Below are 21,687 nucleotides of genomic sequence, written 5' to 3'. Positions count from 1 at the left end.
CATTTTGTTGAGTCCTGGTCTCTGAACCATATGTTAGGATTGGGCGTATTATTGTTTTGTAGTTTACTTTTGTATTTCTCGATATTGCATCTGTTGGCCGTGCAAATTCTGCGGTTTATCTCTGAGGTAGTATTATTTTCAGTGTTAATGAGCGCTTCTAGGTATACAAATTCGTTCACTGCTTCGATGACGTCGTTTTCTATAACAAGTGGTCGTAGGATTTGTGGTTGCATGCTTCTTTTCATATACTGCGTTTTGTTGGTGTTTATTATTAAACCCATTTTTGTAGCTGATTTTTTTAATGCTACATACGCTTCTCGTACAGCGTTTTCCGTTCTCCCAACAATATTGATATCATTATCATAGGCCAGGGTTTGCACTGATTTATTATATATTGAACCAGTGGTTGTGATTTGTGACATACGTATTACTTTTTACAGAGCCAGAATGAACAGTATACAGGAGAGAAGGTCTCCCTGGCCATTTTATTCTTTTTCTCTCACAATATCAGAAGGTTTTTTTTGCTGTGGTGAAAAACTTTACAGGAAGCACCCACACTGAAGTAGTTGCTTTTATGAATTTTTAAATTGTTTTGACATAAAAGAGTTTTTTCAACTTTTCTCAAAATGTTCACTTTTAGAAATGTGGAGTTTCTTAGGGATTCAATTGAAAATATATTTGTTTTGACGTTTCAATTTTTATTGCAGAAATATTTCTCAAAATACGTACTTTGAGAATAAATCTCTAATTACTTGTTGATAACTCGTAAACGAATAAAACGGCAGACTGACCGCATAAAACTAAAGTATCGAAATTTTTATTTCGGTTTAAAAATGTTAAATCTGAATTGTCATTGATATATAGGTAACATTAATTAATTAAGCAGGTATTTGTTCGATTAATTCAAAGCTATATTTAAGTATGCCCGATTCGAGTACTTACATAATACATGAAGCTTTATTTCTCCAGTCACTGGTTGTCCTATTCCATTGGACGCTGTACATTGATATACTCCCGCGTCTTGTCTCTGAACTTCATTCAGATTTAGAAGATAACCAGTTTCTACTTGATGTCCTGAAGGTAATAAACCATCCTGAAAATATCAGAAAACGTTTACATATAAAGAAAATATCGATATAGTTAGTTTTGTGCAACCACAATTATTTTAATGAATTAATAGGGATTAGCAAAATTGGGATTTCTATTCAATTATTTTCACCAGTTAAATATTTTAAGCAGATATTGGCAAACATTTGAGATTCTGAATTTTTTTTTTTTTAATTCCGTAACGTATAAACAGACCAGTCGTCAGATATTTGACCTCTAAAAATCATACGAACAAGAAGAATTTTGCTGAGAATGTTAATATTTTCGTTATTTATTTAACAACTTTGCAGAAACTTCATTTTCGACAAAATAGACAAATTGCAAACGAAAGCTGCTTTTTTTACCTTTAAAATGCATTTTGATTTTTGTTGATAAGACACTGTGATCAAAAGATATCGAATTTTAACAGTCGAGTTGATACAAGTTTTATTTAAAATTGATTTCGAGCGCGTACCTGTTATTAAAAATCAATCGTCGCTCAAGCCTTGTTTCTAAGAAAACGGTTGATTCTACGGAAAAAGTGCTAATACAGTATACTCCCTCTATAACGAACACGGTTATTACGGGTTTTCGCTTATAACGAGGTATAATGCATTAGATGTAATGTGAAATTTCTATTGAACTATAACCCTTTATAGCGAGGTAAATTTGCTTATAACGAGAGAAAAGAAGATTGAAAAACGTGTTTTTTTAGGTTTTGGCCCGACCGTAGCTATAAATAAATACCCTTTTTAAATGCCGTCCGCAATAAACTTCTTACAATTTATGATTTTTAGTCCGAAATTTACAATTTATGTTTCACAAGTGTCATTGTAGGGGGTTGACCATTCACACCTAATAATAGGTCCTAATAGACAAGATGCGGAAAGTATTTTAAAGGTTGTTAGAAACTTGACCCAAAGAAAAAACGCAAATGAAAAAGCATAAAACTGTTTCACATCTTTAGAAAATATGATAGATAGAATACTGGACAATTTAAAGCAGTCAAAAATGACAGACTTCTTTCAATTGCAGACGCAGTAGTTTATGTTATTCTTGAAAATACGCTTTATACAGATTTACAGAATACAGATTTTTTGTTTTAACGTATATCATTGACAATAAAAGTAAACAACTCTTTTTTGTTTTAATGTATTTCATTGACAATAAAAGTAAACAACTTTATTTCAAAAACGCCATTCAAACAATATTTACTAGCATCTTATAATGTTCCGAATGGCTTCACTATAGAAAGTTAATGTTTTATAAAACTACATATTCATATGTATGCACAGTATTATTGTTGTTGGATATAACGAGATCCACTTATAACGAGGTAATTAGTCTGCCATTTCAGTTCTCGTTATAGAGGGAGTCTACTGTAATCATTTTTCTTCAAAATTTTTTTTTCTCTTTATAAGCAATTCTGCTTGTTCATTGGCGGATTAATACATTATATGGACGGTTGTCACTCCATCTTTTGCGTGGTAGTCCGATACTTCTTTTGCCGATTGGTGACTTATCTCTTGCTATTTTGACGACACGGGTCTCCTCCATTGTGCTTATGTGGTTATTCCATTCTTTTTTCTCTTTTGTGTCCATTCATTTATACACTGTTTGTTACATTTTCTTTTAATGTCTTCACTTCTCTTTCGATCTTAGCGTATTACCCGTAATTTTTCTCAGTACTTTCATCTCTCACGTTTCCATTAGCCTTTGCATTGTGGCTGTGTCGGCTCTTGTTTCTGAGGCATATATCATTATTGGTCTTACACTGGTTTTATAAATTCTTGACTTCATCTCAGTGTTAATGTATCTGTTTCGCCACATAGTGTTATTAAGGCATCCTACCAGTCTGTTTGCTTTTTTTACTTGATCTCTCACTTCTTTGTCCAGGTCTCCATAGCTGAAAAGTGTAATTCCCAGCTATTTTATTTCCATTATTTGTTTAATACTGATGCCATCAATTTTTATTTTATATCTGGTTGGTTTTTGCTGACTACTATTATTTTAGTTTTTTAACAAGATATTGTTATATTAAATTTTTCTGCTCTTATGTTAAATCTGTGGACCAGTCTTTGCAGACTATCTTCATTTTGGGCTATCAATATTGCATCGTCTGCGTAACAGAGTATTTTTATTTCTTTGTTTCCCATTCTGTATCCTCTTCCTTTGTTAACGCTTTTGATGATTTCATCCATGATTAAATTGAAGAGCATGGGGCTCAATGAAAATCCCCTTGTTTTATTTCGCTGCCTATTTCTATAGGTTCTATAAGTTGTCCATCTATTCTGACTTAAATTTTGTTGTTTTGGTAGATGTTTTCGAGAGTTTGTATAATTTTTAGGGGAACTTATCTATTATACAGAAGATGGACCATATATTTGAGTCTTACTCTGTCAAACACTTTCTGTGTCAATCAAACACAGAAATGATGGTCTATTAAACTCTAGTGATATCTTAGTTATTTGTTTTATAACGAATATTGCATCTGTACACGATCTTCCATTACTAAAACCCTGTTCATCTGCTAAACTTATCCTCTGATTTATTAGCACTTCTGAAATTTTAGTTGTAAGTTTTAGGGTAGTATTTAAGTAACAATTTTATTCCTCTGTAGTTTTCTGCCTGTTTTTATCTCCTTTCTTAAATACTAGAATTAGTTCGCTCGTTCTCCATTCTTCAGGTATTTTATAACGTTTTATAATTTTATTAATCAATGTTGCTAATTGTTCTGTCATTGCTGCTCCACAATATTTCAGTAATTCGTTTGGTATCCCGTCTTTAACTGATGCTTTTATGTTCTTCAGCTTTTCAAGTATTTTCCAAACTTTCAGTACACTTATATTAAGTTCTTCGTTTGTGGTAATTTCTGGTGTTTTTGGTTCTAGGGTCGTTTGTTTTTCCTCTGTATAGAGCTTTTTTAGGTAGTCAATTTACGTATCCTTTTCTATGTGTTTTGGTTCTATTAGATCCTTTACTTTCGTTCTTTGACCTCTTATAAAGTGCCATATTTCCTTTTGCAGACCGTTAAAATCATGTTTCATTTCGTTGGAAAAGCATTCCCAGTGATCATTTTTTATTTTATTACAAGTGCATGTGTTTCGTTTCTCAAAAATTGTCTGGTAAATATAGTATGCCTCTTGTGTTTTGGTTGACATGTATCTTAGGTAAGCTTTTTTCTTTTCTTTACATTTTCCTTCACCTCTATACAAAGCCATGGAGTTCTTCGCCTTTTGGAACGATTTATTTTTATTTATATTTCTTTCACCAAGAACTTCCTTGGCTGAGGCTAAGATATTAGACTTAATTTTTGCCCATCTTTCTTCGACTTTATCACTTTCTGTGATATATGTGTTTCTGCTTTTTTTTTCTTCAAAATTAGTTACATTTTTTATTTGAACCTTTTTTCTACAACGTGTAGGTTCTTAGTAAATCGGTTTTTTTGTTTTCTTCCCGCTACGAGTGGGTGTTTTAAGAAGAAGCCAGGAGGTAGAAGTGGTAAGCTTTTTTGTATCTTTTTTGGGATCCCACAATTGACATTCTCAGCAAAATTTAGCATATTTGTATAATTTTTAAAGGTTCAGTGGCATTTTTGTCTCTACAACTAGAGTAGAATGTAAATAATTTGTTTCATATAAGATTCTGCTTTCAGTTTATGCGCTTTAGTTTATGCGCTGTAACATCGTCAATACGATGTTACAGCGCTTAGAGTACTTCACTTTCTTAAGTTTCTTGATTCACACTGCTCTATTCTGTACCCACTTTTCACATACACAGTTCAGATTATTAATTTTTTAAACATCTTGTGCCAACCACTGTATCCACTAAATTTTAGCCCGTAATAATTTAAAAAACTAAAGTATTTTAAAGAAAAGCTGGAGTTCCACAAGGAGGTGACCTAGGGCCAGTGTTATACCTGCTCTATACCAGCGATATTCCATCATTAGAACCTAATACAACTGCGACATTTGCAGACAACACATGCATTTTAGCAGTCGCAAAAAACCACGAGGATGCAGCAACCATGCTACAGAACTCTGTTGAACAAATTAACATCTGGACCAGGCGTATTAAATTGAATGAAACAAAATCTGTTCATGTCAATTTTACTAACAAAAGAGAACAACATATCCCAGTTAGTATAAATAGAAACCAAATACCTTATGCAAATACGGCAAAATATTTCAGTATGACATTAGATTCCAAGCTACGTTGGAAAGCACATATTAAGAAAAAAAGAGAGGAATTAGAAATTAAGTTCAGAAAGATGTACTGATTGATGGGAAAAAAATCCACTCTGTCTACTTATAACAAATTGTTATTGTATAAGCAAGTCCTTAAACCGATATGGACATATGGGATACAGCTATGGGGCTGTACAAAAGAAAGTAACATCCAAATTATACAACGATATCAGAATAAAATATTAAGGAACATCGTTAACGCTCCATGGTACTTCAGAAACTGTGATCTTCATCGAGACCTCCAGTAAAGATTTTTAATAATGCGTAGGTCTTTATCATCAATACCTACCTGCTGAAGAATGGCTATCATTTCAGTATGTTTTACTCGATCAAAGGCCTTCTCAAAGCCAATAAAATACATATAAACTGGATGTCCGACATCCCTGCATCTCGGTACCATAACCTGAATACTAAATAGTGCTTCTCTTGTTCCAAGGTTATTGCGGAATCCAAACTGTGTATCACCAAGTTGTTGTTCTATTTTTTGATATATCTTAGAGTGCAAAATTCGTAGAAATATCTTTAAAACATGACTCATCAAGCTGATGGTTCGGTAGTCACTACATCTTATAGTTTATTCGTCTTCCGGGTTTGGACCGTGTCATTTGTGAGTGACCCAAAAGTGGGTTCATCTCGACGTTTCGCTACAATTGTATGTAGCTTCTTCAGGAGAACAAAAAAGGAAAAGAAACAAAAGACAAGAAGATGGGTAGTTAGCAACGGTAACTCAGTTACTCAACGCAACGCAGGGAGTGAATCCGAGGATTCACTCCCTGCCTCTCGACGCGTTAGTGTTCTGAGCTGTTGGACGTGAATCCCTGTCCTGGCATTTGGTTTTCACCTCTGGCTGCGTTGAGTAGTTGAGTTACTGTGACCAAATGCCCATCTTGGTAGTTAGTATTCGCCTCTGGTTGCGTTGAGTAACTGAGTTACCGTTGCTAACTACCCATCTTCTTGTCTTTTGTTTCTTTTCCTTTTTTGTTCTCCTGAAGAAGCTACATACAATTGTAGCGAAACGTCGAGATGAACCCACTTTTGGGTCACTCACAAATGACACGGTCCAAACCCGGAAGACGAATAAACTATAATTCTGACTCTGGCCGTGGAAGCCTACGATTTCATTTCACTACATCTTTTTGCATTTGCTTTTTTAAGTATCGTCACAAAAGTCGACAGCCGCCAATCTGTTGGTATATAGCCAGTTTCATAAATTTTATTAAACAGATGAAGGAGAGATATTTTACCTGAACTTTAGAAGAGCTTTATTATTTTAATCGGTATTTCATCTGGTACCGTCGCTTCTTGGGTCTTTGCTAATCGTATTGCTTGTTCAATTTCGTCCATAGTTATGTCAGGTCCTGTAACTACTTCGTTACAGGACTTCGTTGGCGTCCTAGACAACGCCAACCAGATAAGAACACTTAAGAGAACGAAGCCGCTTGAGTTAGTTTTATAAGTGAGTGAAAGTGAAAAAGCAGAGCAAAGTGCGTCTAAAGTGTACACGTTAGCTAGTAGTACTATCTAGCTAGTAGCTAAGTTTTTTGTAATATTTATATATAGAACTAACTTGCTTATTGATCAGAGTGAATGATCAGATAGCAATAATCATTCCTGTTGGAGTTTTGTTAAATAAAAAAAAGGTCAGTTTCCAAACTACAAAATAGGCGTTGTAAAAATAAAACATCATGGAATATATGGTTGGAATTTTTTAAAACTTTTCTTTTCGTATACAATCATCTCTTTATAAAATATTTAAAATGAAGCTTTGTCTGAAAAGTGAATTGTAATGAATGTGAAACATCGACACTAAATCAAGATTACATCAAAAGAGTAAACACATTTGAAATTTGGATGTACTGAAGGCTGTTAATAACTTGGTTAAGAAGAACTTATAACAAAGAGGTATGAAACTGCATGAACAATTAAAAATGTCACAGCTCAGAAAAGAAAGTTGTGCAAGTGGCTCACCAAAACATTATCTGCCATATTATAGAGCTCGTTTATTTGAAACTTCGGTTTACTCAATCACTGTTAGTATGTATGTTCCAAAAGGCTCGATATATTGAGCAATAACGGCATATGTAAGAAAAACCATAAAACGCATAGAAATCTACCATAAAAAATAGAATATACACTAATTTTTCGGTTTAAAAATAAAAATTTCATTACTAATAAGAACAAAATTTACCTTTTTGGACCATTGAACCGTAGGTGTAGGATTTCCATTTGCTTTGCACTCGAAAGAAACTGGACCACCTTTCCTTGTTACTACTTGACCGTTGGGGGGAAGAATTTGTAGACTAGGTGGCACTGAAAAAAAAAAACAATTGATTAGGTTTAAACAAAGTTTTATAGTTATACTAATTTTTACGTTTATAATTTACCTTTTTTGTTTAATTTTTGGAAGTAATTTTTGTTAAAACAAGTTTTCGGTCTTTTAGTGCGCGACTGCTTAAGTTTGAAAAAGAATATTGGTGAACTTTTTGAACCATATTACATAAAAGTGTGGATAAAACTTTTGTTTTTCCTGAAAATTGCATTGTTTGTCCTTTAGAATACATAAAAAAGGTTGATTATAATTTTACATTTACTTACTTTATATAGTTAGTTTAGTCCAGGATATGACGGTAAAAATAGTGGAAAATCTCCGAATTTGCTTAAAATTTTGACAGTAGTTAAAAAATAGCTCAAAGATCAATATCTACCCTTTGTCAATATGTACTTTCCTTTGGGGATCGTTACCATCCCAACACTTCTTCTTCTTCTTCTTCTTCTTCTTCTTCTTCTTCTTTTTATATAGACATGACTCTGTCTGTTTTTCAATGTGCCTCCAGTAAGTTGTCATTCCATCGTTTGCGTGGTCTTCCTACTGATCGTCTTCCTATTGGGGAACCGTCTCTTGCCGTCTTTATTACTCTATTTGTAGTCATTCGGCTTATATGATCGTTCCATTCTACTCTTCTATTTCTTACCCAGTTTTTGATGTTCTCCACCTTGCATCTATGTCGTATATCTGTACTTCTAGCTCTGTCCCATAGTGTCTTACCATCAATTTTTCTCTCTGCTCATCATCAAGTTTTTTCATCTCTGCTATTTCTAACATCCTTTTTGTTCTCTCTGCGTCAGGTCTTGTTTCTGCCGCGTATGTCATTATTGGTCTGATGACTGTTTTGTAAATTCTGCCTTTCGTTTCTGTCCCGATATTTTTATTTCTCCATATTGTTTTGTTTAGGCAGCCTGCCAGCATCAAAATTAGGTCAATACATACTAATCTACAGTGGAGTAGCAAAAGAAAACAGGGCCAAAGAAGGTGTAGCCTTACTAATACACCAAAAGTACCAAAATCACATCAAATAGTGTCAATACATATCAGAAAGAATAGTAACTGCAAAGATAAGAATGGAGAAGGAAGACATGAACATCATCGGAGTATACGGCCCAGAAAATAACAAGCCTCAAACAACAAGGGAAGCGTTTTATGACCAATTACAAGAAGTAGTAGATCAAGTCAAAGGTAGGATTATAATATTGGGGGATCTTAACGCTCGAATAGGCAACCAAGTAATACCCGGCATCAAACATCCCAACACGGAGGTGGAAAAATTTTATCAAAAAACCAAGGTAGTCGCTACTATTTTAAAACAAAAATTTTCATTTTCGAAAAGTCAATATTTTTGGAGTTACTCGTGATTAAACGATCCCAAATTACGCAGTCAAAAAGACTGCGAACATAAACATTATATTCTGGACGTTTAACTGCTTTAGAAGGTTTAGTTTTGAAAAATCTGAGTTCAAAATGAAGACACTATTTTCGAAATTTCTTAAAAAAATCACGTTGCCATGTGATCAATTCCTTTTATAACTTAAACATCTTAGTTTTTAAGTATCAAAGATGTAATTCAAAGTTAATCTAACTATATTTAAAGAGTTTTTACCCACATATTTAGTGGCTTTAAACATGTACATCCAGATGGCACTGGGAAAAGTATCACCCCATCTGTCTCCTTCCATGCATAAGTAAGTTGTATGAAAGGATGTGCTGCGAGTACGCATAGACGACATGATTGAGAGGTCAGGTGGTTTATCTCGAAGACAATTTGGTTTTTGTAAAGGGAAAAGCACGATTGATGCAATCATGAGTGTACTCGAAGCACTGTACAACAGAGGGGATGAACATCACTAGGCGGCCCTGCTGTTGTTCGATGTTAGGAATGCATTCAATACACTGCAATGAAACGAAGTAATGAAGGCAACGGAGAAGAGAGAGTATCCTGGTTACCTGATGAATGTCCTGGTTACCTGATAAATGTGGTGGCAGAGTATCTGTACGAAAGGTATGGTGGACAAGGGCACGATCGTCGACGTGACGGCCGGGGTCCCAGGGATCTGTTTAGGGCCCGACGCTATGGAAACTGGCATATGATGGGGTTATGATCTGTGTATACGGAGAGGGTATAACTCTCTTCGAATTCGCAGTTGACCTCGCTGTACTGGTAGTCGCCCGGGATAAGCCAGATCTCAAATATCGGGTTCGGAACGCAGGCGGCGTCGTAAAGAAATGGATGACGTAGCACGGACTGAGATTTGCGGCAGAGAAACATAAGCCATCATTCTGAAGGGGAAAAAGAACAGGCAGAGTGTAGAACTATAATGTGCGGGGGCATGTCTAACACCCAAGAAACACGTAAAGTACCTAGAAGTGACGTTGCACCAGAACGAAAAATGGGGGGAGCATGTGCGGGAGATAACCCAGAAGGCTGCGAATAGTGTGACTGCATTAACGTTTGTGATGCCCAACATTGGGGACCCAAATCCGAAAGGAGAAGGGCTTAATACGGTGTTGTGCAGTCGATCGTCCTTAACGCGGCATCAGTCTGGAGAGGGCGGTAGAGATAAAGGCCCATAGGAGTCATAAAATAAGTGGACAGAATAAGTCTGCTGCGAAACCTTACTATGGTTGAGGAAAGACAGGAAAGGGAAAGGTCAATTAAAAGATGGTAAGAAGAATGGAACAGCACGGAGGATGTGACACAGTGGACAAAGATGCTGATCCCGAACATAAGAGATTGGGTCGACTGTGTCCACAGGCGACTGGATTATTTCTTAACACACGTGCACATAGGATACGTGTGTTTTAGGATTTACCTTTTTAGGTTCGGAAAAGCTGACACAGATGAATGCCTATACTGTAGACACTCAGAAACTGTGACACATACGATGTTAGAGTGCAACAGATGGCTAGTAGAAAGAAACAGAATGAAAAGAGAGACAGGTGTGAATTTTGTTACAGCGAGGGAAATGATTGAAAATAAACAGGTTGGATCAGAGTTTACAACTATATACATGTAGGGATCAAGAAAAGAGAACAGCAAAAAGACAGCTTGACCAACGGCAAAGGCAAGAGGGAAGGATGCTGGAAGTTGAAGGTAGAAAAGTGAGTTGGTCTGTATAAGTTAGACTATGTGAGTTAAACAGTGTAAGTCAAACTGTGGGGAATGAGGAAATGCGAATGATGCCGTACTAGGAGCGATGGGGTCTTCCACGCGCTACCTGGAAAGAGACAGGGAGTCTCCTTGCTGACAGTCTGTGAATAAATCAATACTTTCCGGGAAGTGATACCAGCCTTACAGCGGCCATTCCGCTTACGGATCGCTGAGAGTTCATTTGATTAGATGTAATCCACTTTAACTTGAGAAAACCAGTCAGAAAAATGATAACATCTGATTTGTTTTTAAAAAGGCAACAACACCCAATCATTGATTCCATATTTTTTAGAAAACAATTGTTTTGCCTATATAGTACGTTAAGTTTTAAATTAGATATACACACTATAAATGGCAACACTGCGCGCCGTCGACTTTCCACGAACCTCCGTTGCCCCGTCGCCAATAATTTGTCATTATACAGTTGAGTAAAGTAATTAATTAAAGCAATAAGAGCATCGATTTTTAATTTATTTTTGTAAACATGTCTATTTATACGCCCGCAGAAAAAGTTTAAATAATAAAATAGTTTTATGGTGGTAATTCTGAACACCAGTGTGTAAATTTATTTTCTGTGTTTTTTGAGAGGAGACCAATTCCTTGCGTACAGTCAGTTCATAATATTGTTAAAAATTTTGAGAGTTGTTATTACCTCAAAAATTGCAGAAAATGTCACGTTTAAGAAGTCTCACCAGAAAAAGTTGAGGAACGAGAATACAGAGTTAAATGGAGTTTTTTGAAAGTCTAATAACGAAGGCTAATGATGAACCCAATTTTTTTAAAAACATTTTATTTATTGATGAATCTTCTTTTTCGTTAGTACAGAGAGACAATCCTTCCATTACGAGGTATTGGGCGTGGGAAAATCAGCACGGAAGTGTTGTTTACCGAACTCAACGTCTTCAAAAAGTTAACGTCTGGACTGGCATTTTAGGAGACCACATAATAGGTCCATTTTTTATTGAGGTCAACGTGAATAGTAGAGTATACCTCGATTTGTTACAGAATCATGTTCTTCCCGCTATTCTTAATCTTCCTGATATAAATCTGAAGAATGTTGGGTTCCATCAAGATGGCTGTTCAGTTCGCAACGCTCGAATAATTAGAGAGTACTTAAACGATACTTTCCCGAATCGAGTTATCAGTGGAATTTGGGTGAATTTGGAGACATTTAAAAACCATCATCTACAATCACCCTGAGGCTAGAGCCCAAAATTTGGATGAATTAAAAAACCGAATAAGAGAAGTCTCCAATCCTGTTACAGCAGAAACTCTTACATCTGTCCGCAGAAGTTTTTATGACAGATTGGAATACTGTTCAGCTGTAGAAGGTCAAATATTATAATAATTTCTGTAGGGCATAAAGAATTGTTTCTTATTTTATTAAGAATTATTTTTTATTTCCAATAAGAGTATTTTTTTGTTTTATCTTTTTAAATAAATGCGCTTTTATTTTTAATTTAACAACAAAAAATTGTTCACAATATTAAAAACCGATACAAATGCACCGCTTTATAATGGTCAATGAATTTTATCGAGTTTATGTCATAAGAAATGAACCGGGAATACGTAAGCAAAACAAAAATCGATGGATGAAGATGGATATCCCTTGCATTATTATGTGTTACTAAATGGTTTTCGTTTTGTCCTTTTCTCTCTAGGAGTCTAAGAATCTAAGGTGTCGGAGGGGATCGGAAAATTACAATGACCTCTTACGAGGCAATGTTGTTTGCAATATCTAATCTATGCAAATAATTCTAATATTGCTCGCACTTTTGTATGTGAGATTCCAACATTTAGTAGGGCACATCGCACCAAAGACGAAAGTATAGTATTAATCGTGATTTACGGCAATAATGACATGTAAATTAACGAGTTTCTAGTTTCTACGACTTCCGATTCTAGTCACTTGTATTCACGTAATTCTCCACCTCTCACGTTTCGCATTATAATAACCTTTTTTGAATTTATTTGTGGTAACCGTTATACTTTTAAATATCATATCACAATAAAAAGAAAATATAATTTTTATTTATGTCCAGATCTTTAACCTAAAAGGCAATATCAAAATATATTTGTATAATACTATAATTGATTGTAGCTGTACAAAGAAAACTCTCTTGTCAATAACCTATATACGCCTATATAAATAATAAATTTACATTTGAAAAGAACGTAATATATTTCTTAGATAACATTTCTTTTTCTATGATTTCTATGCAGAGAAAATTTATTCACATCTTTTTAACATAAAACCTTCCCAAACATGCTTAAACATATCAGGCAAATATAAACGGAAGCTCAAAAAGTGCCTTCTGTATGTACATGTATTTTTTATGTATCAGGAACATGCGTGTATCTGCTCCGTGACTGTATCATCATCCTTTTTCTATTATTCAAATCTTAGTCCCAGATGAGCACTGCGTAATACAGGGTGACAGTAATTTCACAATTTTTTGCTCGTGTAAATCTCCAATGTCAAAATCAGACGATGACCGAATTGTACAACGTCAGATTTTATTTCGTTGTTTGGCTTCAAAAATTAGATTGAAGCTGGCTACGGACATTTTCAAAATGAGCATTTTGTCAAAAAAAGTTGTACATTTATTTTGATGATTTATGTTTCGTAATAAAAAAAATAAATTAGTAATGAAGTGTGATTTATTCTAAAATAATAAATTAACAAATAAGTGTTAAAAGCAGGATAGTTGGTCGACAAATTTGTTATGAATACACCTATACAGGGTGATCCTTAAGTAATTGTACAATAAGAAACAGTAGATTCTACACTTTAAAATATTACGATTTGAGCCAAATTGCTTTAATAAAATGTTGATATTAAGAAAGATACAGGGTGTTAAATTGTAATATTAAAATTTTATTTTTCGCTATAACTTTCATGTTTGTAAACATTTATGTATGAAAATTTACAAATAGGTATTTTTAAATATGAGAAATTATAATTTAATGCACACTTTGATGTAACTGATAGACGGCGCCACTTATGCCACATATGTGGTATAAATTTGCAATTAACTTTTTTGCTCTTTAAGTCACCTGTATTTGGGATAAAAAATAAAGATAAATTATTTTAACAAAAAAAAGGTATACTTGTTAATAACTTCAAAACTCAACAGTTTTCGAGATAATCGCATTTTAAAGATCAGCTGCATAATTCTGATCTAAGGCAATTACTCCAGGCAACGAAGAAAAAATAGACAAAAACATTAATACTTTTTAATTTTGGTATAAAATACCTTTATCTAAAGTTAATAGTTAACGAAATATTAAATAAAATAAATATATCAGCAGTATAATTAATAATAGGATTTGACAAAATAACAGAATAATAGGATTTTACATCAAACATTTTACGTTTTCTGTTAAATTAAAGGCATAATCAAAACATTTTGTTTACAAATCAAATTAAGAAATAGTTAAACTAAATAACATAACTTTTTGGCAAAGTAAGTGTTCGATATGTCCAACATTTTCTTTAATTCATTTGTCAATATATTCCATAAAAGATCGTCTCATATTAAATAGCATCATTGGTTCTAAAGAAACTGCTGCAGTATTTATTTCTTCCCATAGTTGGTTGCGAATATTTATGGGATTCTTATAGACAAGTTGTTTTAATGCGCTCCATACACCAAAATCAAGCGGATTAAATTCGGGGCTACATGGTGGCTATAATGTATAATGGATGAATATATTATTTTGGATACATATCCAAATCTTATGGTATATTATCGAACTACATCTTATTTGTCGCAGAAGTTAAATAATGTATTAAAATGTGATGTATTTCGTTCATTGGTTACTTATATACATACGGAATAACCTATCGATGTCATTACTTATTTATATGATTAGGTTACAGCTTACGAGTAACTATAATTAGATCTCGAACAAATGGACTATTATGATTTACTAACGAACTAATATTATGCTAAACTAAATTGCCTGAGTGTTTACTATATTTATAACAATATCGGTTATTAGGACAACGATGATGTTTTTGTAAAAATGCTGAGTCTTTCTGGTTAGATTTGTAGCAAAAGTATTATGAAACAGGACACATATGTGTTATTCAATACCTGTGCTCTAGTTTCTATTGAATCTAATAAAAATTGGTAAACAATTTACATAATCAACAATAAGTATTCTTTTCGGATTTCTTATGAATTAAATAATTATATTAATATCTCACCACATTGCCAAGGAATATGACTACCACGACCAATCCAACGTTCAGAAAAGTTGTATTTAAGTATGTTCTAACTGCCTTCTCTCTAGAATGTGGTGGTGTACCATCTTGCATACACCACATATTTTGGGTTTTTAGCATTTTACAATAGAGAAAAAGTAATACAACACCATTATAGAAACTTAAGAAGCGATAGCAAAGGGAAATTGTAAACATGATGACGGCCAACGTCTGAATACGGACACGGCACCTAAAGAAGAAGATGAAATATCTTTTCTCCAATAAGACATTTAGCACCCATAGCAAAGCATTTTGTGATGTTACATTATCATCTTTGAGTTGTTTTAATAAGAATAAACTATGTATTATGCTTATCTATAGGTATTCAGTGCTTTACCGCACAAATATCTAACTAAGAATTATTGTGTAGCTGACTTATAAAATGCATTTATCTCGAAAACGGTTGAATTTTAAGGTTACTAACAAGTATACCTTTTATTTGTAAAAATAATGTATCTTTAATATTTTTTAAAACAAGAAGAGCTAGCTTGAAGAGTAAAAAAGTTAAGCGCAAATTTATGCCACACTTGTGGCATATGTGGCGCCCTCTATTAGTTACATTAAAGTAAGTATAAAATTATAATTTATCCTACTCAAAAGCATCCAACTGTAAATTTTTGTCTAAAAGTATATACAAACGTAAAAGTTATACCGAAAAATAAAATTTTAAATTTCCACTTTAACACCCTGTATCTTTCTTAATATCAACATTTTTTTTAAGCAAGTTGGCTTAAATCGTAATATTTTAAAGTGCAGAGTCTACGGTTTCTGTTTGTACAATTACTTAAGGACCACCCTGTATAAATATGTGTTTTATACATAAAATATACAAATTATTAAAAGTACGCATAATACAGGGTGTTTCAAAAAGGTATATCATAAATTAAATCACGCATTCCGGAGACAAAAATAAATTGATTGAATCCAACTTACCTTAGTACAAAAGTGTACACAAAAAAAGTTACAGCCCTTTGAAGTTACAAAATAAAAATTGTTTTTTTGCATTATCTCCTAAACTACTTGATACTTTGTAATAAAAATGGACACGTTACTTTCTTGTTCTGAAAGCATTTTTCATACAAAAGAAACAACAAAATCTAAGCGCACAGAAAAATTTTAATGGGGGTGTGCAGCCCTAAATCCCCCCAAACTTTTGAGTACGTTCAAATCAAATGAATTTTGTGGCATCATTAGTTTAACATTTTATAGGAAGCAAAAAAGTTTTAAAAATAATGTGTTAAACTAATAATGCCACAAAAATTCATTTGATTTGAACGTACTCAAAAGATTTTTCAGAACAAGAAAGTAACGTGTCCTATTTCATTACAAAATGTCAAGTAGTTTAGAGAGACAATGCAAAAAAACAGTTTTTATTTTGTAACTTCAAAGGGCTGTAACTTTTTTTGTGTACACTTTTGTACAAAGTTAAGTTCGATTCAATCAATTTATTTTTGTCCCCGGAATGCGTGATTTAATTTATGGCATACCTTTTTGAAACACCCTATATAATTGAATCGGTCATTTCAAAAAGTGCATAAGTACACAATTTTTAGAAAGTAACTTTTTGTGCGGAATAGACTCCTCTAAGATAAATTCACGTTGTGTGCAAAAACGACACCAGTCCGTACATAATCTGTCGAAATACTCTACAACTAAAATTGAAGGCCAGTTCTTGCTTTGTTCTTGCATTTTTTTAAAAACCTTTATTTTTTTCGAGATGATTTATAGATCATTATGATTAGAAACATAATTACAATATAACTTTGGATTTTAAGGTCATCCATTTCATCCATCTTTCAACTATTTAGTTTTTTTGCTCTCCTGTAAAATTAGGAATATGTGACTCGTGTTGTTTTTGAAATGACCGATTCAATTAAAATATGGATCATGTAGCAGAGCAACTAATGAAGGATCTCTGCAAGTGAAGGCAGACTGCAACAAGACCCAACCTAGGATATAGTGCTAGACAGAATAATAAGAAGATATTGCTGAGGCCATCAAAGTTTTAAAAGCCCAGAAAGCTTCAGAAACAGATGCCATATTATCCTAAGAATTAAAACAAGGAGAGGAACCCCTAGAAGACAAAATACATGAGCTGATTAAAAAAATATGAGTAACAGAGATAATGCCAACAGATTGGAGTAAAGATATATCTCGATACCAATATTAGAGGCACTAGTTGGTGACCATTATAGGTACTGATCAAATATTCAAACTAAGACATATACTAGAAAACTGTTACTGCCATAATTTCAAAAGCATAAGTTTGCATAAATCTGTATAGAATACAGTGCATTTGATGTTTTGTAGAAATATGTATGACTAGTCAAACGGATTCTTCAATTAGCCAGCAGTAGAGTTAAAATAGGAGATGAACTCTCAGCATATCTAGAAATAACAATTGGTTTAAGGTAAAGAGATGTAATATATACTGTGTTGTTCAACTTGGCTATCCCAGGGGAACTCTCTTATTCGAAATTTTCGATGTTCCTAGTTTTTCGTAATCGAAAGTAGAGAGTTTTAGCCAGAGTATGTTTTTTTATTAGAGCATACAGATTTAGAGTGACTTGGTGCCTTGAGTTAAAATATTTTAATATGTACTGAGCACGCATTTATAAATTGGTATCCAATATTAACAGATAACCAAAGAAACCTTCCGTTTTAACTAAAAAAATAAAGTATTAACAGATAGATTTCTGAACCAAATTTAAAATGTTTGTTTCATTTTTAGGCCAAATATAAAACTTTTTTGATTTAGCAAATAAAAAATTTTATTACCGTTTTTTATTACAAACTTAACACTCCACCATATTTAAAGTGCTTCTAATTAGCTTTGATTAAAATTTCAGAAACATGTTTATTAATAACGAAGTTATAATAACTTAAAAGTTGAAAATTTAATAAGCATTTTCCACTACGAAAAATTATCATAGTATACTCCAAAAATTAACTAAATATTAAAAAACATTTTAACCAAAAGAACTGGTTGGAATGGGTAAATGACTTCAATTAATATAGGGGTGTTTACTATTTAATTGGGTCACACTGGATATACTTTTTTCTTAAATATAAATTAAAATACACCTTCAATATATTAGTCGAGCTGCGATCCCCCAAAGAGATGACTGTGACCTATAGCTCCGTTGGCTACCGAGCAAATTGGTACCAAAATGTTCTTAATGAGAATTAATACAACTTTTGTTAATACATTTTTTTGGTGGGAGTAGCACGATGCTCGATGTCTCAGCTCAGTTTACATATTTCGATTTTTGTTTTTAATAGGATATACTATGGCTATTTTCGCAAAAAATGAGATGTATCCGAACTCTTGCTGTTGATTCTGATTCCGAAAAAATCGTATGCTACGCGTAGAATATTTTTTTCTAATTAAAAATTTGTGTTACAAATTTTGATTCAAAGTATACTTGCATAAAAGTGTGCAAGGAAAATGATTTTATCTTCATGAGAAACTTGTAACCCTTTGATAGTCGATTAAATTTGTTTATATAGTTATAAAAATTTTCTTTTTGTAATTACAGTACCTTTTTAATTACAGTTAGTATAAGAATTGCACCGCATTGAGAATTTAAAACTCGACATTTCGGTACCCATTTTGAAACCATTATCAAGAGGGTTATGGTTCCGTTCAAGTTCGGGATCTCAATCTGTCTATTCTCCTCACTCTTGACGCACCAGTATCTTGTTCTTCAGAAATACAAGAACCATCAAACGGCACTGAGGTCTCAATCTGCTTACTCCCTACTGTCTAGTGACGACCGGTCTTACCCTGTATAGCTGCTTTTATACCCTCAGTATGAGCGAAAACGGCCTGAGCGGGATCGGTTGGCGCGGGGAGTCGCTGAAGCAGCAGTCGCTAAGTAGCCAGCAGCCTTCTAGCGTCATCGCGCGTGTTTAAGCTGTAAAGCGTTTTTTAATTTCGATGGTTTCACGAATAGTTCTCGATTTTAAGGAGCGGACAGGAACGATGGTTTTTGCTTTTTAGAAATCTATTTTGTGACCTATCTGAATATGATGTTGGGCTAGAGCTCAAGTAGTATCGGACTGTTTTACAGATATACAATGTTTGTAAATACGGTTGTGGATTCGTCGATTTGTCTGTCCTATGTATGTTCGTGACAGCTGAAATAAGGTATCTCGTAGACACCATAAACTTCATTGGGGATTTAGTTTTTTACGGATCTGACGAGATTGGACAACTTGACGTAAGAAGTAAAGATGGTTAATCCTTCCAGTAAATCCTTCCTAAAGTAATGCCACCGTCATTCTCAATTTTTTTAATTCCATCAAATCCATCATAAATAAATTCACTCTCCCTCCAGACATTAAAAAATCTCTTATGCCCAGAGAACAATCATCATGAATTCTAAGAATATACGGCCTGTCAAAAATCCATAAGCCCAATGTCAGCCTAAGACCCATTGTCAGTGCATACAACTGCCCCACTCAGAAATTGGCAAAACATCTCGCCTAATCTTTACAACCATTAGCCGACAACGCCTAGTCCTTTGTCAAAAATTCTTTCCGTTTCATTGATCTTCTGAAAAACATTTCTATTTTACCCTCAGATATACTAGTTAGTTTTGACATTGTTTTTTTATTTACCAACATTTCTATTGACGAAACCATTTCCATCTTGAACTCTTAACATCAAATCCCCAAAGTCACATTATCTCGTATAAAAAACTGTATGTCTAATACATACTTTTCATTCCAAAATCATTTCTATCGTCAATCAAAGGTGCTTCAATGGGATCCCCCCACTCACCCGAAATAGCTGATATCTACATGAAACATTTCGAAACAACAACCCTGTCCTCATTAAATTTTAAAACCACCTGCTGGTTACGGTACGTTGATAATACCTTTGTCATTTGGTCCCGTGATAAAGATACATTAGATCTTTTTCTCTCCTACCTGAATGAAAGATATCCCAGTATTCAATTCACGATGGCAGTTGAGTCTGAAGCGTCTTTGCCATTCCTTGATGTTCTTATTCAGAAATACCCACCTCACCGTTTTTTCTATTCACTGTACCGGAAACCCACAAACACAAGCCGTTATCTCAATGCCAGTCACATCATCACACCGCCCAAATCAATTCAGTTATCAACACTCTTGTATCCCGTTCCATGAGACTTAACAACGACAATCATAAATAATACAAAATCAATTAAATAAGTCAAACACTCTTACAAAACAGCTACCACACAACCCGAATCAATAGGAACATTTAAAAATATCTAAACCCCATTCCATCCAAAAAAGAAACCTTGCCGCCGGATCAGCTTAAAATCTTTTTGCCTTTTATCAAACGTGTAACTTACTAGATCAGTAGAACTCGTAACCTAAATATCAAAACCATTTTCACTACTCACTGCAAGTTGTCCGATCTCGTTAGATCCGGAAACACCAAATCCCCAATGAAGACCATAGCGTCTACGAGATACCTTGTTCCAATTGTCCACAAACATATTTAGGTCAGATAAACCGACGAATTTACAACCGTATTTATAAACATTCTATATCTTTAAAACACTCCGATATTATTTCAGCCCTAGCCCAACATTATATTCATCATATTCAAGTCACAAAATATAATTCGAAAAAGCAAAAACTATCCCTCCTATCCGCTTCTTAAAATCGAGAATTATTCTCCATTCCTAAATTAAATGTGTATTGATATGAATCACATAAAAATCATTCGTTGACAACATGAATACATTCGTATTTGGTTTTAATATTTTTGTAAATTTAGAGAAAAATGGGTATTTTATTAATAAAATTAATTTTCCCGAAGTATCAAAACCAAGATTCGTAATAAATTTTGTATGAAATAGGTGGAAGTTAAAAATAAACAAAAATCCATAACATACATAAATTACAACACGAGAGTATAATATCTTATTACTTAATGATTTACGTTAGGTAAGGTTGAATACGAAAATTCCACGACGCGGTGATATTATGCAGTCAGACATAATTTCCATTTGGATGGTAATTCTAACCTCAACATTCGGTGGCGCGTGTTGTTGGTTGACTTTATTTAAATTAGTAATAAAGTCTGTACCGGCGTTCATGTTTTAATTAAGTCTTGAAGTTAATATCAAATGCTGTTTGCGGTATACCGAAATCATTTAACGAAATGGTTTACAAGATGTGCAGTGAGTATAAGTTTCCTACTTCAATCTTCCTTAATAACAAATTTATTTATGTATGAATTAACTCACATTATTAAGCCAAACTATAAATTACGCTTTATCACTCACCACTGGATACGTTAATTACGTGAATTATCGTGATTTAAAATATTAATGCAGCTGAATGTCAAACAAAAGCAGTGCAAATCGAGTTAATTTATTAGATGTAATTTCCTTGTGTTAATGCATGAGATTTCAATATTAATATTAGACGTATCTATGGGCAATGAGTTTTCTTTGAGAATTTCGTAATCATCTAGTCTTATCTTGCTATTCCACCTTGGCGTAGCGTTGGGGTTTGAGCCAAACTGTTGCCAGAAGCCAAAGAGAAACAAAATATAGAACAATGTCAGAAATAAATGAAATGAAAAGAGTCGATATGA

At 33.6% G+C, this 21,687-nt stretch overlaps 1 protein-coding gene across 1 annotated transcript in view; it reads right to left on the bottom strand.

Annotated features, from left to right (window-relative positions):
- Nucleotides 1–21,687, bottom strand: part of LOC140444610 (opioid-binding protein/cell adhesion molecule-like) — a 729,647-nt gene that overhangs the window by 32,711 nt on the left and 675,249 nt on the right. Inside the window, exons 5-6 of the mRNA XM_072536370.1 lie at nt 7,522–7,643; nt 943–1,093 (exon numbers count right to left, since the gene is read on the bottom strand). Of these exons, the coding sequence (XP_072392471.1) occupies nt 943–1,093; nt 7,522–7,643 (273 nt within the window). The remainder of the gene's footprint in view (nt 1–942; nt 1,094–7,521; nt 7,644–21,687) is intronic.

This window comes from Diabrotica undecimpunctata, chromosome 6 (genome assembly GCF_040954645.1).
Source record: "Diabrotica undecimpunctata isolate CICGRU chromosome 6, icDiaUnde3, whole genome shotgun sequence".
In the NCBI taxonomy this organism is placed as follows: domain Eukaryota; kingdom Metazoa; phylum Arthropoda; class Insecta; order Coleoptera; family Chrysomelidae; genus Diabrotica; species Diabrotica undecimpunctata.
Note: the sequence above shows the minus strand (reverse complement) of the source record. Positions and strands in the feature narration are given on the sequence as shown.